Source organism: Colias croceus, chromosome 5 (assembly GCF_905220415.1).
Source record: "Colias croceus chromosome 5, ilColCroc2.1".
NCBI classification, from domain to species: Eukaryota; Metazoa; Arthropoda; class Insecta; order Lepidoptera; family Pieridae; genus Colias; species Colias croceus.
Genome location: NC_059541.1, coordinates 7,907,006 through 7,925,861, shown reverse-complemented (window position 1 = coordinate 7,925,861; position 18,856 = coordinate 7,907,006). Strand labels below are relative to the sequence as shown.

The 18,856-nt window shown below is 33.7% G+C and overlaps 2 protein-coding genes across 3 annotated transcripts in view; one reads left to right on the top strand and one right to left on the bottom strand.

The window, feature by feature from the left end:
• Positions 1-695: 695 nt before the first annotated feature.
• On the bottom strand, positions 696-8,418 carry LOC123691802 (heat shock protein 75 kDa, mitochondrial). The gene is made up of 13 exons (XM_045636362.1): positions 8,143-8,418; positions 7,915-8,060; positions 4,511-4,672; positions 4,081-4,316; positions 3,833-3,942; positions 3,582-3,655; positions 3,203-3,479; positions 2,825-2,894; positions 2,581-2,728; positions 2,378-2,505; positions 1,976-2,163; positions 1,553-1,784; positions 696-885 (listed from the first exon to the last, which is right to left on the bottom strand). Exons 1-13 carry the CDS (start codon positions 8,258-8,260, stop codon positions 711-713), a joined length of 2,064 nt encoding a protein of 687 aa, XP_045492318.1. The 5' UTR covers positions 8,261-8,418; the 3' UTR covers positions 696-710.
• A 2,033-nt stretch (positions 8,419-10,451) lies between these two features.
• LOC123691653 (neurogenic protein mastermind-like) overlaps positions 10,452-18,856 on the top strand; it is a 36,345-nt gene continuing 27,940 nt past the window's right edge. For both annotated transcript variants that reach the window (XM_045636158.1, XM_045636157.1), the window contains exon 1: positions 10,452-11,106. In XM_045636158.1, the coding sequence (XP_045492114.1) occupies positions 11,042-11,106 (65 nt within the window). In that variant the 5' untranslated portion in view covers positions 10,452-11,041. The remainder of the gene's footprint in view (positions 11,107-18,856) is intronic.

Below are 18,856 nucleotides of genomic sequence, written 5' to 3'. Positions count from 1 at the left end.
ACGATTTTATCAAGTTTTTGCTTATCACTTCTTCTTCACTTGAATACGATATTTGGCGAGTACGGTTGGGGGGGGGATTCCATACCTTTTCAGCTGCGTGTCCCCCCCTAAAATGTCAGGCTGGGACCGCGCCTGGCATTAAGCCGTCAAAACCGGTCCGAGTGAGAGCGTTTCTTTTGGGAAGTTGTCTCTTTCTAATAAGGTGACCATGGCCACACAAAATAAGTGACAAATTGTTCGAAAAACTAGTGTAAATATCCTTTAAATTTTATGAAAATGTAAGAACGAAAACATAGTGTGGCCTGTCTGGATATATGTTATCGGAATATTGTAAACACCGTTAGATAATAATCTACATAATATTTCAATATGTCTAGGGAAACCTTTTAAAACATGAAAATAAATCTTATTTTGCTCGTAGTATAGTCTTCTTATATTTTAGAAATATAGATGAGACGCGGCAATTCCAACGCCTAAAATAATGTTGCCAGTTTTATTTTTAAATGGATTTGGATGTAAATAAAAGCTCATGGATTATGTATAAAGGTTGTCTATCAGTACATCAGAATCTACAGTTCCTTTGAAATTATAGTGTATCAGCTACAATAAGTTATTTTCTGGGTATAATAAAACAAGCACAGTAACAGAACGAAATATATTTATTAAGATTACATACATAAGATTACATACATTAAATCATAAAATAATAACTAATGCTTTTCTAATGCTTTAACTAAGAGTTCATTAATATTTGTGATTAGATTTCTAGGATCCATAACTAGTCCTGCAGTGACCATAGCATTGGAGAATAGCTGTTGTGCAACCATGTTTGCCAGATCCTTGTCACTAGATATGAGTTTATGAAGTTTCTTGATGATTGGATGTCTGTAATAAAATAAAATAGAGGAATTATTAAAAAGTCGATGATCCAATCTTGCATTTTAGTGAAATAGACATAATACTTAAATATCAGACTGACTGGTTGGCTTGGTTGGTAGTGGGCCTGCCTTCCAAGCCAGAGGCCGTGGGTTCAATTCCCACCCTGGGCAAATATTTGTGTGATGAACATAGATGGCTCCGTGTCTGGGTGTTAATCCATACTAATATTATAAATGCGAAAGTAACTCTGTCTGTCTGTCTGTTACTCAATCACGCCTAAACTACTGAACCAATTTTCATGAAATTTGGTATGGAAATATTTTGATACCCGAGAAAGGACATAGGCTACTTTTTATCCCGGGAAAAAGACGCAATCCCGGAAATCCCACGGGAACGGGAACTATGCGGGTTTTTCTTTGACTGCGCGGGCGAAGCCGCGGGAGGAAACCTAGTTATCTATATAAGTATTTATTTAAAATTACATATGTATGTTTATCCATATCCATCAGCCGTGTGTGAAAATTGTCCCGAAATATTTATTTTTATTTTATTTATTTTATCATATGAATCTTCATTGATAATATTATATTTAAAAAAAAATAACGGAAAATAGGTAAGTAATAAATCACATTTTCATATCAAACAAGAAAAAATGTCCTGTTATTCAACTTACTTTGCATTAATTTCCAGTTGTGGTCTCAATAATGCAAATCTGTTTTCTTCACTAAGACTCTGTGCTTGGGTTCTAATAAAATGCCTTGCTGCAGCCATTTCCGGCACAATTATAACACATGGATGCGAGTCTAGTTTCTGGGTTGTTCTTACTTCAAATACTTTGCCAGATAAATGTGATTTGAGATATGAAATCAATTCGTTCACTTGGGTTTGTTTCAAGTCTTCACTTCCTGGAAAATTAAAATTAGATTCGTTTGCCGTTTGGACTTCATATTATCATTTGGCATAAATTATGTAACTCAAGTCTCAAATAAGAAGAAATCCAACTTATTCAAAACTACTATCTACCATACTACCTTAAGTTATAACAAACGCAAAAGATATATATAATTCTGCTAGAGCTGATTAAAATATTATTTACCAATAATAGTATCTGATGGCGCAGCCGGGTCTGTTTGCATGTCATTCTCTACGGACACAAGTTTTCTGCCACCAAACTCCTTGAGCTCCAGCAGAACAAGTTCATCGTACATTTCGTAACAGAACAGCACTTCAACATCGCGCTTCTTGAGAGATTCGTAATATGGCGATGTTTGGGCCAACTCTCGACTGAGAAACGTGAATTGTTTGTGAAATATTAAGAAATAAATGTATGGAAAATCGAATATTATAAAATAAACAGCATTTGATGTTTTTTCTTATGTATTCCAAGAAAGAGTTATGTAGACGTTGGAGACTAATATTCCCTGATAACAGATTATTGTGACGAAAAATTAGCTGTTATATGTTTAAAAATAAATATTAAATATTTTAAGCTTATTACCTAGGTGCAGCTAAGTAGTAAATTGATTTCTGATCGTTGTTTTGTCTTGCACTGTAGTCGGCCAGAGACGTTTTAACACCATTTTCAAGTTTCGATGATTCAAAACGCAATAATTTAGCAATATCTTCCTGTAAATAAAATTTATTATTTTAGTAACTCCATTTTTAAATACTAATATAACACATATGAACATTAATACATACCTTTTCTATCGGACTTTGGCTAGTGACGATACCTTCTTTGAAAAATAAGGAATAATCTTTGTAAAACGCGTCATAGCCAACTGGGTCTTTTTGAGCATTATCAATCATGAACTTAATGAATCTATTTGTCAAAACATGCCGAAGTTTACTGAAAATAATACATTTGAATAATCATTAGAACTAATCTTTTCTTACTGTACTCCCTCAAAAACATATTTACTTTACATTTAAACAAAATACATACGCAATTAAAGCACTATTTTGCAATAATTCTCTACTGAGATTCAGTGGAATGTCTTCAGAATCAACGACACCTGAAATTTTAATTACATATTTTATAGTATTTTCTAGGGTTTGATTTTACGCGAGTATTATACATTTAGAAATTAAAGACTTTTTAACGGATTTTAAACGCGATTTAATCATTATATTATTTTCCCGACGTTTCGAACACTTTACAGCGAGCGTGGTCACGGGGAGACTGAAAGACGGGAAAATAATATAATGATTAAATCGCGTTTAAAATCCGTTAAAAAGTCTTTAATTTCTAAATACATATTTTATATTAAATTGCACTTATATTTTCTAGAACAAAAGTTAAAATACTTGATTTTGTTGATACCTTTTACAAATCTCAACCATTTGGGAAGAATATTTTCTGCTTTGCTTTTAATCAGAATTTTTCGCGAGTACAAAGCAACACCGACATCAGAGTCCCTTGACATTTCAAACAAGCCAGGTTTCCCCTCAGGTACATACAGAATTGATCTAATACTCAATGGAGCATCAGTTTTGTAATGTAAGGTATAGCGGGGCTTATCGTAAGAATTGCCAACAAATCTATAAAACTCCACATGCTGTTCATGTGTCACTTCTTTTGGATCCATCAACCAGAGAGGCTAAAATTATAATTCATTAGGTTGTTAGTAGTAGGACTAGGTTGTAAACTATTTTTAAAACCCTAAGTGATACAACACTACCACATTTGCCATTTAACATACCTTTATTGAATTCACTTGAACATCATTTAAGTAAATGGGACTTCCAATAAAATTGCTGTATTTCATTATTATGTCTGAAAGAAATGGTAAAGTATTATATAAGCTGATAATTAATAAATTCTGTACACACAGCACATTGTTTAACAGTAATTAGGCTATATTTTTACATAATTTCATTTTCTATATTCTCTATCAGTACTTTTTATTTTTATTTTAATACCTATTACAGTAAAACAATATGAAATACCTACTTCTGACTGTTTCTTCATCTGCAAATTCTCTGCAATCTGTTTTCAAGTACACTACTATTTTTGTACCAATGGGCACATTATCTACTTCTTCAATCTCATATGTACCGGAACTGCAAACAATATTTTGAGTATGAATACACACAGTCAAGTGTCACCTAACAAAAAGTGTGTGACAATATTATTAGGGTTACTTAAGTAACTAGTAGCTGCAAGGAATCAATTATATGTTAATAAATAAAATAGCTTACCCATCTGAACTCCACTTGAATCCTGGAGATCCCGTTTTACTACTTCTTGTATAAACTTCAAGTTTATCAGCAACCATGAATGCTGAATAAAATCCCACACCAAATTGTCCAATAATTGAACTAGCCTGATCAGACCCTTGCTTTTTAATCTCTTCTATAAATGACTTTGAGCCCGATCTAGCTATTGTACCCAGATTTTGAATCAATTCTTCTTTAGTCATACCTATTCCAGAGTCCTTAAACGGTCATAAATATTGATTAGAAAACAGATTGTATAGATTAGAGAGTGATGTCTATAATAATAGTGTAAAAAAAACATACACATTAAATATAGACATATTATGCATCTATAACATTTTGTATTGAATTTTATGTTATTTTTTTAAGGTCAGTCATAAAGTATAAAACTGTGGTGTTTAATAAATAGTACCTGAAATACTAATGTCCTATTTTGTTTATCCGTACAAAGTCTTATTTCTAAAGATCTGTCAGTGTTCTCCAATGGCGGTAGATCTGGAGCAGAACTAACACTTAGATATCTGAATTTCTCCAATGCATCACTTGCATTCGATATAAGTTCCCTGATGAACACCTGTAAAAAAATAAGATATGTAATGTTATGTGTTGTTAATTATATGTACAGTAGAACCCGTTTAATACGATCACGCTTAATACGATTTCTCGTATAATACGCCATTTTGCATCAGTCCCAGCAACTTGAGACATGTTTTCATACATGATTTAACGCTTAATACGATCGTCATCCCGTTTAATACGCTCTAACGGCCAACACATTTACCCCTGAGACAGCGGCCGACTCAAACCCGACTGACTGAACTGACGCGATGACTGCTGTGGTTTCCTGGATATTCATTGATGATAATGTATCATCATAAGAAATTCAATTTATTGAACATCTTATTGAGAGTGTGAATAACACACAAGAAGAGGCTCAAAGTGGTAATGATCAAAAAGAAGATGAGTCAACTTCGATATTGACATAGCAGCGGTTAATGATTTAAGACACGATGTACCTAACTTCTTTAAATCAAAAGCGACGACAACAAAAATTATGGGGTTTCTTTAGTTAACTGCCGCACGTATTATAGGTTTTTTGTGGGAGGGGAGGGGGGAGGAGGAGGGGGGGACCCTCCCCCCAAAAGGGGAAAGTTAGGAAACCAATAGTTTTGGAGAAAAATCAATTTTCCTATTCTAACCTCAAAATGTATGGAATTGGTGTAAAATCATTTTAACTAAGCATTAGACGATAATAACAAAAAATTTACGATACATAAATAAAATACAAACAAGTTGTGTAAACCTACGTAGTTTTTTTATTTGAGTGGGAATCGCCCTAAAGTCGCTTCTGGCGGCAGTTCAAGAGTTAACCTAACACGCTCGTCGCTTCGCTCCTCGCTACCTATTTGGATATTAAAAATAAAAGTTTAATAGTTTTTTAACCTACGTAGATTTATTTTTTGTTTGAGTGGGAATCGCCCTAAAGTCGCTTCTGGCACTCGCCGGCCGCTGCCGCGGCACGCTCGCTTCGCTCGCTCGGCTCGTGCGGCAGTTCAGGGGTTAATCTAACACGCTCGTCGCTTCGCTCCTCGCTACCTATTTGGATATTAAAAATAAAAGTTTAATAGTTTTTTAACCTACTTACGTAGATTTTTTTTTGTTTGAGTGGGAATCGCCCTAAAGTCGCTTTCGGCACTCGCCGGCCACTGCGTAAAGTCACAGTACAGTGAAATGGAACGTCTTGGTCCGCTTTTTTTGCACAACAAAACGGATAAATGCGCTTTTTTCGCACAAAAAATTATTAACTTTAAAAATTAATAACTAAAAAACTACAAGTTTCCTAACGATAATATTTTGGAATTACAATCTTACATTACCTAGCTAACTAACAATATAAATATTTCCAACAAATTCGTGCGGCAGTTAACTAAAGCCAACCCAAAATTATTTTCGGATAGTTCGATTCCCGGTCGATGCAAGTGATTTTTCGAACATCTTTGAATGCAGTAAAATTCCTTTTTAAAAATAAAGGAATGTTTCCTTTCAGCAAAATTTGCTATCATTAGTAAGTACTTCAAGTACTTTCCCTCCAGGGCCCATCGAAAATTTCCACACTGTATATTATAATAACGTGATTTTGTATAACGTAAATAATGTTTAAATGTACAATATACTACATCCGAAAAACCATAATAAATATTAATACATAATTAATATAATGTAAAATATTAATAAAATTATAATACGCTTTTCCGTTTAAAAGACGATTTTCCAGGGATTGAGTCCCTGGAAAATCGTCTTAAACGGGTTTTACTGTTATTACTTCTACTTATAATAATTGTTTTTCGTTTTTTTTTCTGTTTCTCAATTTATTATCTCGCTTCTTTGCCTTCTCCCCATGGTTGCCTGGCAGAAATCACTACATAGTGATAAGGCCGCCCTTTGTGCTTTTGTTTATTGTAAATTGTTATTTTATGTATCTGGTTTATTGCACAATAAAGAGTTAAATAAATAAATAAGAAGACAAAAAAATATGTTTTAATAATGCTATTAAGCCCTCAGCCCCCGGAATTAATAGCATTAACACAACAAATTCAAGAATTTGAATTTGTTCTTTAATAACACTGGTCTGCAAAAAAATTTTTTTTCGCGCTCCTTCTTATTTTTGCACAAGATTATTATAGAAGTGATACTTCTGAACAGAAATTAAGTTTTAAAAAATTTGTATCACGTCTAGATTTTTTGTGGTTTAAGTTGAAAGAAACCCCTTTTTTTGTTCTAAGAATACATCGTTATTTTGATAATTAGGTTTAAATATTACAAATAATGTCAAGAAAACTATTAAAAACTATAAGATAATATAATTACACATTATTTATATTGTTTCAATTAGTAGTTTTCTCTTCTTTTAATATTTTATAAGGAGTTTCGCGACGAATCGATCAAGTAAAATCAGCAAGCTTTGCTGTCAACTTATTATCTATATTTTACTATATTTTCAGTTAGCTTTTCCGTATCTCCTCTCAAACTTCTGGTGAAATGTTTCATAGTGGTCACCAGATACTCTTTTGACAGCTTTAGTCTGCTTAATTTCATAATTTAATTCTTATCTAAGCTCCCGCATTTGTAGTCCCTAGAGACCACACTAAAGACTAGCGCTTTCGATGTTGCGTCGTTTAAAAATTCATAACACGTGATTCAATTTTGCTTTATGGTTGAAATTATATACAAATTTTCATCAATATATCAGTACAATATAAAAATTTTACCAAATTATTAGGATAAAATCATCAACCTTCACCTTAAAACTTTACTTTGAACTGAGCGCAGCGGAGTCGTGATAAGAACTACGGAAGCCCATAAATTCCCTACAAATTAGTGTAAAAATAATGTCTTCAGTACCTAGATATCGTTCTAATTTTATAAATTCAAGTCGTTTTTGTGATGAAAAATATAATAAAGACCGAATAAAATAGCATTATTGCAAGAGAGACTACCAAACAATACAGAATTTTGAGGTATTTAAAAACAGCAATAAAAAAAATTTTGACGTAATACAAAAAAACTGAAAGCAGATCTAGATTCAGCATGTTGAGATCTCCATGTTTATCATATTTTTATTCAAAGGAGGATTTCTTTGCAGACCAGTGTAATTAAATCTAGAGAAAATCTTATAAAAATAAATTATCATAAAAATTTATTTTTTATTAATTATGTTGTATTTAACTTTTTCTTTATTTTACTTTTTTGAGTGGTTTAAGATATTTCATCCAATTCATAAATATTTCAAATCCCTTTATAGAATAGGTTACATACCTCTTTATCAGAGTATAAAGATCTGGCTACTATATCTAATAACATTCGAGTTTCAGCTTGAAATTCCTTCTTTTCTGGAGTAGCTTTAGTTTCTTCCGGTTTTTGATCAGACACAGTGCTGTATTTTGTATGAAAGATGACAGTCCCTTAAAAACAAATAAAGGTTATAAAGACTGGAAACGACATGGACATATTACATCGTACTTGCGTGCTACATTTTGTAAGTACCATTGCGATTCTGAGAAGAAACAGCGACACCATTTAAATGTTTAGAATTCTTTAAATTTTGACTAAGTAGACGTCTTGCTACAAGAGATGAGCATAATCTTGCTCGAAGTGCCGACATTGTCTGTAGCTTATTTCAGAAAATAATTGTTAATAAAATTTAACACTTATTTTATTTTTTAATTATATTATTTTAAGTTCTATGTTCAATTTTATTTAAAATCAGATTTTTTTATGATAAAATATTTGCTGCAAAAGATTTACAACTTCAAGTTACATTTGACAATTCAAATTTCAAATTTCCTGAGCAAATTTCGAATTGAAAATTGACATAGGTATTAAATTGACACAGTCAACAATGTTGCAAGTTATTATTTACAGGGTGGCTCTGAAATACGTTGACAACTTAATTTACGATTTATTTTATTTTTCTTTTACACAGTATAAGAGCCTGCGCGCACGAGCAACTTTGTCTCCGCAACTATTTTGTCTCCGCAACTATTTTGTCTCTCCCACCCATGGGCTAGTATGAAAGTGCGCGCACGTAGCGACGCAACTCCCCATACAAATTGATGGGAGAGACAAAATAGTTGCGGAGACAAAGTTGCTCGTCCGCGCTGGCTCTAACGGTGACTACTAAATAATAAAAATACAGTATTCTTTTAATGTAAATATCTATTTATTTTCAAAATAACCACTTCTAGCTTTAATACAAAGGCTTAAACGTTTTCTGAAGTTTTCGACGATTTTCCGTACCTCTTCTACAGATATTTTGTCCCACTCACAAGTAAGTGTTGCCTCCAGCGCGTCTACACTTCTGTGTGAAGTTGCAGAGGCCCTCGCCTCTAGAATTGATCATACGCTGAAATCCATTTGATTTAGATCTGGTGAAAATGGAGGCCATTCCTTGGAACTTATGAACTCTAGGAAATGGTCCATACATCACTACTGCACATTTGAGGCCCTGTGAGATGGAGCAGAGTCCTGTTGAAAAGTCCACGGTTGGTCACCGAAGTGCTGCTGGCTCCAAGGAAGAACTACACTCTCCAAAATATCGCGTCGGTATATTTCTTGATTCACTTTCACACCTTTTTTTACGAAAACGAGAGGAGTTTTACCTATTGAGCAAATGCCACGCCAACCCATGACTGAATCCGGTTTTTTCCGAAGGGGGATAATTGCTGTGGTTCCACGGCGACTAGAAGAGTAAACTCTATCATTTTGTCGGTTATGAGACTGCTCAATTTGAAAAAAAATTTCATCAGTGAAAGAAATATTTTTCCAAGCTTCACCAGCGGAGCGCGCTTTCAGTAAGCGATATCTTTCAAGGCGTGTTTTTTTATCTTTATCATCCAACTGCTGTGCTTTTTGCAGCTTGTATGCTGTTAACTTGAGCCATAGAGACTTGAGCTCATTTTTAACAACTCGTTGTAACGTTGAATGACTGTAAGTCTCGAGCCATTTTTCTTACCTCGGCTTGTGAATTGCGGGTCAATCTTTGTTTGACGATATGTCGAAGCCTAGGCGTCCTCGCAGTTATTTTTCTGCCTCTTCCCAGACGGTCACCAAGATGGCCAAGCTCATCAAAGCGTTTAATAGCAGAAGAAAATAACTGCCGACTGATACCGAGAAGTCGCACTACCGCGCACTGCCGCTTACCAGCCTCATATAAGGATATTATTGCACCTCGTTGAGCAGACATAATAAAAAACTTGTAAAAATGACTAATTTTAAATTTATTCTCTTCACAAATAACGTTAAATTGGCGCCAAAACATGTGAAAATAATAATTAAAAAACAAAAGCAACGCAGCATGTCCCATTTTTGAAATTTATTATTTTGAAATTTGTCAACGTAATTTAGAACCACCCTGTATTAGATACTACTACTCTGTGGTTATTGGATCAGGATCACAAATCGGATGCAATTCAAGTTTTGCCTTATTTTTATGGAATTCATGCGCAGCCTCACCAAAATTAAAATATAAAATTTGATCAAAATCCCTCGAGTATATATCTATAAATCAGTAGAGCAATTTCATGCGATCTCAAAATCTTCTTTGCGTTAGATTTAATTTAATTTAATTTATTTTGTGTATAAATATTTGAAGTCGTAGACCTGAATTGTAATTTTTTTTTTACTTCTTTTCTACTTAATTAAATACAGAAAATTATATATAAAGTACTTGAGAATCGTTACGATACTTTTATGATACATTGCGTACTGGCAACCTATATTGCTTGCTCTGTGCTGGCAACCTTGGTAGTTCAGCGTCAAACTCAAAATGCAAACTTCAAAGTAGCGTCGCCGTCGTCCGTCAGTTTATCGTCAGTTCTTGTTTGTGAACTTGTGGGCGTTGAACTGTTATTGTGGACTTGATGCATGAAGATATTTTCTTTTTGTATTAAATATTAATAATTATATAGTACACGCATTTCTACTATATAAAAGACACATCATCAAAACTTTCTGAAGGGTTGCTGCTAAGTGTTGCATCAAAAACTATAATTCCCAACGACTACTGTGATGTGACTTTCCAAGTTTTGTTTTAAAATATTTTGTTTGCTCAAATCTTAATATACGTACTGTATTCAAAATGATTGGAGTTTTATAATGTAACTAAGCATTTAACTGTAGGTTAGTAGAGTTTGTGATAAACAAGTGACTGTTGGAGGTGTAAACATGAAAAATGTGTTGAGAGTGTACAGGACGAACTGTTGTTATTTTCTCATTGTGTTGTCCCAATTGCGTTGTAGCACTTGATCTCTGAGAAGTAGAATTGTACAAAAAGACAATGGTTGATCAGAGGTGAAGTGGTATCATCACCGTGGAGCACCTGGTGGGAGGCGGTGGCGCGGGCGGCCTGCTGCCCGGCGCCTCGCCCGCCCAGCATCCACCGAACATGTTGCAGCCCATGGAGGAGATGATATTACCACCCAAACGGCAAGCGGTTGTTGATCGTCTTAGGTAAGCATTCAATATTTATTTGTATATAAGAGTAGTTATTCATGATTTATTTTATTCTTTTTAGTATGCTTACCATATTGTTATATTATATATGAAATGTACACTTAATAAGTTATTCATATATAAGATCAAACAAGCTATTTAAGTGTGATGAGTAAATGTTAATACTATTTTAGTATTTGGGTATTAATCATGTATTCATTGCCGGTGTTAGGGTGGGGGGCGGCTTGAGGGGGCAATGGCCCAGGGCGACAAATTCTGGGGGGCGCCAAAGTCTGAAGTTGGTTAACCTAACACTTGATATTGCTTCCCTCAAGTGGGCGCCACAATATTTTCGCCCGGGGTGTCAGTGGCCCTTACGCCGACACTGCATGTATTTTATTATTATTTTACTTTATCATACATATTTTCTAATTTTAGATTTAGATTATGACTATAAGAGACCTAAAATTATAATATACATATACAGTCTGCATTTTTCATCATAAAAATAATGTTGTATAGTTGCTTATCTCCATGAATAGGTATGTTGATAAAGGTTTTGTTTGTGTTAAGGTTATATTGAAATAAAATACATGTATAAATTTATTATATTTATTACTTTATACTGCTATTGATAGTAATGGAAATGATACAAACATAATTTATGGAAAATATGGGTATGAAAGATGAATATAAATAAAGTACTTGAAATAGCTTTTTGTAAGTAATATTCATATAAAACGATAAATTATATAAACTGTTCTATTCTGATATTAATTTTTAAATAAATAGGCAGTAAAAAATTATTCTGCCACAATTTTCAACTAAAATACATCACAATATTACTTTTGAGCAACTAATTAAGGGACACTTATTATAGTCAAGCTTTTGTTACAAATTTACAACATTTATAATGGCCATTGCTAATGAAGAGTCTTAGAAATAGATATTACCTATATCTGTAATATATTCATGTGTTGTATTTGGCACAATTTTTCATTTAAAATGTACCATAGGATTAGACAAAAAATAATAAGACTTAAGTCTTATAAGATTTTTCATTGATTAATTTTTTTTAATTTATTTAATAAAAAAATAATTTTTTTATTCATTTTTTTCAAATATATTTCTGAATTTAATCTTTAATCATGCATTTATATATTTTTTAGGTTGTTTACATACCTGGTGAAGGTCTGGGGGTTGATTTTGAACCACTTTGGTTATCAGTTATCACTTTATCAGTTACGTTTGTTTATATAATACTTATCATTACTTTAAGTACACACAAGTGAAACATTAAATATAATATGCAATTATGCAGTGCACATATGGATAGTATGCATTGTGCGTTTCTATATCGCATCGAGTCTGTTTGCTAAATATAACATTGCAGTTTGTATTGCATACCTGAGTAATGTATGTAAACCGTGTATATTTCTATCGGCGCTAGGAGCTAACGGTAATTCGCAACTATTTGCGATGCTTAACTCTTAAGGTGCATTATAACTGTGTATTGTTTCTGCATCATGCAAGGGAGATTCATTTTAAACGAAGAATACGATTCATGTTAACTCGATAATTAAGGCGACGCTGCCTCGTAGGACATCGCTCGTCGTTATTTTATCGATCGATAATACTGACACGTTCTTTCTACTATTTACATGTAACTATTACATTTAGAATGTATAGATTTTTTTAGAGTATGTTTTTGTGTATCGTTCATATTCGTAATTTTTCAATCTTTTCATTTTCCTATATCCCAAGGTTGCCTGGAAGAAATCGCTTTAAAGCGATAAGGCCGCCAATTTGTACGGTGAAGATTCATTTTGTTTATTGTTGTATTTTTATATCTGTGCATTGTACAATAAAGTGTTTTTTATTATTATTATTTATTATTCGATATATTATTGTAAATATAGTAAAGTAAGTAACTAAGTAGAAAAGAATAAATTAAATTAAAATAAGGTTCAAAAATATACATATATGTATAGTATCTCAGTTTGAGTTTGAGTTTCAGACTTTCAGTATGTGCGAATCTATTTCCGAGTTTAATACAATTTCAAATTACGCATTTAATTTAAAAGTGGAAAAGATATACATACATAGGTATATTAAAGTTTACTTTTCAGTGCGAGTGGCGCTGCTGTCACTTACGGACGCGTTTTACTTTCTCTGTGTTACAAAAATAATTTTAAAATAGTTACAACCAGTTTTTCGTGTGAAACTTTAAATATTGTTTTAGTTTAGGTGTGGACGTACCTAGAAACAAAACTTATTTCTTATATTGGCTAAACTGTACATTATAGGGCGTAGAGTTGAGAGTCGTAATTTTTTTTATGGTTAGCTATTGTCCTATGGAACCTAAATCTGAAATTTCACACCAAGGAAACTTTTAGTTTTTGAGTTACGAATTTTTGAAAATCGTAAAATTACTATAGAAAGTTACTCCATCTTGTTCTTGTTACGCATATTTATTGTTTTGTCAATGTCAACCTGACACACAGCACCTGCTTAGTGTGATTCATTTCAAGTACAACATTTCTAACCATTAAATAGAGTAATTAATTTTATTTAACTTTTCACGAAAAAAAAAAGCACTCCGAACTCGAAACAAGTTAGGTTAGGTTATGTTAGACTTTTTTTAAACAATCGAGCGGAGCGAGCGCAGCGAGCGGAGCGTCTCGAATTGTTTTACGTGAAATGCAAATGAATAGCCAAATTTGACACTTAATTTATTTTGTTTAACTTTTTACGAAAAAAAAAACTCTCCGAACTCGAAACAAGTTAGGTTAGGTTATGTTAGACTTTTTTTAAACAATCGAGCGGAGCGAGCGCAGCGAGCGGAGCGTCTCGAATTGTTTTACGCCAAATTTGACATTGACAAAATAATAAATATGCGTAACAAAAACAAGATGGAGTAACTTTCTATAGTAATGTTCCGATTTTCAAAAATTCGTAACTCAAAAACTAAAAGTTTCCTTGGTGTGAAATTTCAGATTTGGGTTCCATAAGACAATAGCTAACCACAAAAAAATTGTCGACTCTCAACTCCACGCCCTATAATGTACAGTTTTACCCTTATATTTATTTGGTTTAATCACCAAAAGTACAAACAGAAGTGACTGTGATATTTCGGAACTTGTGAAGTTAGTGGGTAGATTACATATAATTTGTTTGCAACAAACTTAACGTGTCATTAAAAATAAAATTACTGCCTGAACTTATACTGAACTATTTCGCAAACATTATCATAGTTACAATAGCTACTTGGACAGTGGTGTGGACGTGAGAAATCGACTCAATAGACTCGAGTTCAATCCCAGCCGGGCGAAGTCTAATTTTTTTTTTCTCTGTTTTGTGTTTCATTTTTTTTTTGTTGTTTTTTTTTTTGTCTCTTCACACTTCCTCCGTTTATTATTATTATTACGTTTTTTTTTTTTTTTCTTTACAAATATGAAGTGCACACATTGCAATATTAATATACGTAGAGATGAACTCTTGGAATGTATTTCTTGTGGAGAACGAAGTCACTATCGCTGCTTGAATATAACAAGTGCAGATTTTCGTGAGCACTTGAGTGAATACAGAGCTTCTTGGCAATGCGTGAATTGTAAGAATATAACACGCAGGTTGCGAAATGATGATACACCCATAAGGTCACTTAAACCTGGACCACACGATATGTCTTGTGATTCCGAGGTCATGCAAGCTGAACAGTCTGTCCTTATGCCGTCAAACCCAATACCTCATAATTTTTCATTAGATGATATCTCGAAATTACTAGATACAAAGCTGGACACTGTCAAACTTCATCTTTCTAACGAGATCGTTTCAGCAATTGACAAATTAAAGTCTGATCTCGCTCATACAACGGACGCGTTAGCTGGGCACATCGCAGATATGAGGCAAGATGTCACTGTTATTAAAAATCGTGTTGATGTACTGGAGGATGAAAACAAACTGCTTCGATCTGAACTCGCATCTATGAAGGAGTCTTCTGCCCCGACTAATATGTCTACGACTATTGACTCCATTCTTCAGCTTGAAAGTTCCTTTAACGATCATGAGCAGGGAACTCTCATAAACGATATTGAACTTAGCTACATACCGGAATTTGAGGGTGAGTCGCCCATACACATTGCCCTGGCGGTTGCTAAAAAGCTTGCAGTTGATATCGTTGAGTGTGACATAATCAATGCCTCTCGAGTAGGTCCAAAACCCAGATCCTCAAATGGACAAGGAAATCATCCTCGGCCACGCCCTTTAGTTGTTAGACTTGCGAGAAGAACACTGCGGGATACTTTTCTGAAGAACGCACGCGTCCGGCGAGGGGCTACCACTGATGACTTGGGCCTACCTTCTCATGTTGTTAGAACCTTCTATGTAAACGAGAGACTTACTAAAAAAAATAGAGTTCTTTTGGCTAAAGCCCGTGAAACTGGTCGTAATTTACAATGGAAGTTCGTGTGGTCAAAAGATGGCCGTATATATGCAAAACGTTCTGATTCGGTTCAATCTGCAACTCATTGGATAAGATCTGAGAAGGATATTGAGCGGGTTTTTGGTGCAGGTGTTAATCATCTCAATTAGCTATTTGGCGATTTTTGTGAACTTCAGTTGCGCTCCTTTCAATATTTTATTAAAAGTAATACGTTTTTATTTGATTTTTTGTCATTCATCTACTTTTAAATTATGTCAGTACTGTTTTTATCTGCAAATCTATGTCTCACTTTCAAATTTATTAATTATCTTTTCACTATTCTATATTAAGTATGTCATTGTCAACAATAAAATTGTGTTAAAATTTATCGGTGTTCAAGCTTGTCTGTATACCCATCAATACTTTAGTTATAAATCTGTAGTTAATTATATGATATCTGTATCACGCTCTCTTAATAATATCATCTCCCCTATATTTTTATTTACCGGGGTTTTAAGCAATTTTACACTACTCTTAGTCAAAACAATAACACTCATCTATACACAAACATATTGCAATGGTTAGAACAAAACATATTAAATTAGGTCTATTAAACCCAGGCTCTCTTGTAAACAAACATGATGAATTTATAGCAGCTATATCCAGAGAATCTCCGGACATAGTTGCTATAAATGAAACTTGGATAAAAAACGGCCAGGAAGGCTTAGCCCCCCAGGTACCAGGTTATGAGTTTCGCAACTCACCCCGTAAACACGATCTCAAGGCACGCGGTGGCGGGGTTGGGTTTTTTTGTAAACAAGGGATTTCTTTCAAACTTTTAGCATTTCCTGTGATTGATGATACAGTGGAACAAATGTGGCTATCCATACACTTAAATGGCAATCGTTTAATAATTGGAACAGCTTACAAGCCTCCTTGGGTTAACACAGAATTATTCCTGGATGCGATGACCTCGTCAATTAATTCGTTTAGTGGGTACAGCTATCTCCTCTTAATGGGAGATTTCAATATCAATTTATTGAATGAGCATGACGGGAAAACTTTGCAATTAAATCAATTTCTATATTACTCCGGTCTAAAAAATTACGTGCAGTCACCTACACATATCACTCCTCATAGTGAATCGTTAATAGATCTTGTATGTACAGATGCCCCGGTGGTGAGTATAGTTAACCATCAAATTCCTACATTAAGTGCACATTCCCTTATTGTTACTGAGTTAAAAATTATTAAACAAAAAATACCACCCAAATATATTAAGTATCGTCCCTTAAAAAATATACCTATTAGTTCATTCAACTCTGATTTAAATTCTATCAACTGGGATCTTTTTCTACAGCAGGATTGCGTAAATGATTCGGTTAAAATATTCAATGGTATCATTCTTAATCTGTTCGATAAATATGCACCCACTAAAACTTCAATTATCAGAAAACCGCTTCCACCCTGGTTCACTAGCAATTTGCAGCACATGATTTCTTTACGTGATAAAGCACACAGAAAATTTCAAGAATCAAAATCAGATGTCCATAAAGAAGCTTACAAAAGTCTCAAGCAGTTAGTTAATTGTGCTTTTTTCAATGAAAGAAGGGCATTTTTTAATCATAATATTAACAGTAATTTAAACAATCCAAAAGTATTATGGAAAAATCTAAAGAGATCTGTTCTACCAAACTTTAAATCTAACACATCACTACCACATACTTTTAATGACCCCGATAAAATAAATACTCATTTTCTCAATATTCCAGGAGATAACAAAGCACATACAAATACAGTTCTCCATTTTAATTCAAAAAAATTTTCAAACGCTACATTTTCGTTTACACCTGTTAGTGAAGACAGCATAGCTAAAATTATTTTATCAATTGACTCTAATGCAGTGGGGTCAGATGAAATTAATAGAGATATGATTATATTGACATTACCTCATTCATTAAAATTCATAACCAATTTAATTAACAGATCGCTTGCTTCAGGTGTCTTTCCCTCTCTTTGGAAAAATGCTTTAATTCATCCCCTCCCCAAGGTTAACAATTGTTCAGATCTAAAGGACCTACGTCCGATTAGTATTTTGCCCTACCTGTCGAAAATATTAGAGAAAGTAGTTCAAAAGCAGCTTGTGCATTACTGTGAATCCAATAATATATTTCCATCTCTACAATCAGGGTTCAGGGCTAAACATGGGACATCAACAGCTCTCTTTGATGTTATCGATAAAATTCTTGCATCTCAAGATAAAGGCTTTGGAACTGTACTAACTCTTTTGGACTTCTCCCGTGCTTTCGACAGTATTAACATCTCCCTCCTTTTAGCTAAGCTATCGTACTACGGATTTGACTCGAATACTATTGACTGGTTTAAAAGCTATTTGGAAAATCGTACTCAACAAGTTCTTTTACGTAATCCTAATGGCAACCATATACTTTCAAAATCTATGAAAGTTACGAGAGGAGTACCTCAAGGTAGTATTTTAGGGCCTATCCTGTTTATATTGTACACAGCAGACATTACACACTCAATTAAACATTGTCAATTTCACTTATATGCCGATGACCTACAACTTCTCATTCCTATCAGCAGGGACAATTTTGATGAGACTATCACGAAACTTAATTCGGATTTAAATAATATTTCATGTTGGTCTAATAATAACTCATTAGTGTTAAATCCGATAAAATCTAAATTCATGATCGTTGGTTCCAAAAAACAGGTCAATTGTTTATCACTGTTAAAACCTAAAGTTTGTATCGATAACTTACCTCTCGAATGTGTCAATCAGGTGCGTAACCTTGGTATTGAAATGGATAATAATTTGAAATTTGAAGCCCATGTCTTAAACGTTACTCGAAATTGCTTTTATCGTATTAAAGTTTTATATAAAATTCGTAATTTCTTAAGTGTTGATATGCGCATTCGTCTATGTGAGTCTCTGGTTTTGTCCAAATTAAACTATGCTCTTGCAGTTTACGGTCCTTGTTTGCTTCAAAGAACACATCGTCTTCTACAAAGAGTGCAAAATGCTTGTGCAAGATATTGCTTTCAGATCCCTCCAAGAACACATATCTCACCATACCTAAACATGCATAACCTACTTAACATGAAAAACCGGCAACAGCTTTACTTTGCTAGTCTCCTTTTTGACGTATTAAAATTTAAACAACCTTCTTACTTGTATGATAAACTTTTATGGCGAACCTCCAAAGCTTCAAGTGAATGTAGGTCATGCACAAATATTTTCTCTGTGCCTAAACACAAAACGGCTGCCTTTAGAGGAAGTTTTAGATTTCTTGCTACGAAATGCTGGAACGATATCCCGCCTCCCAT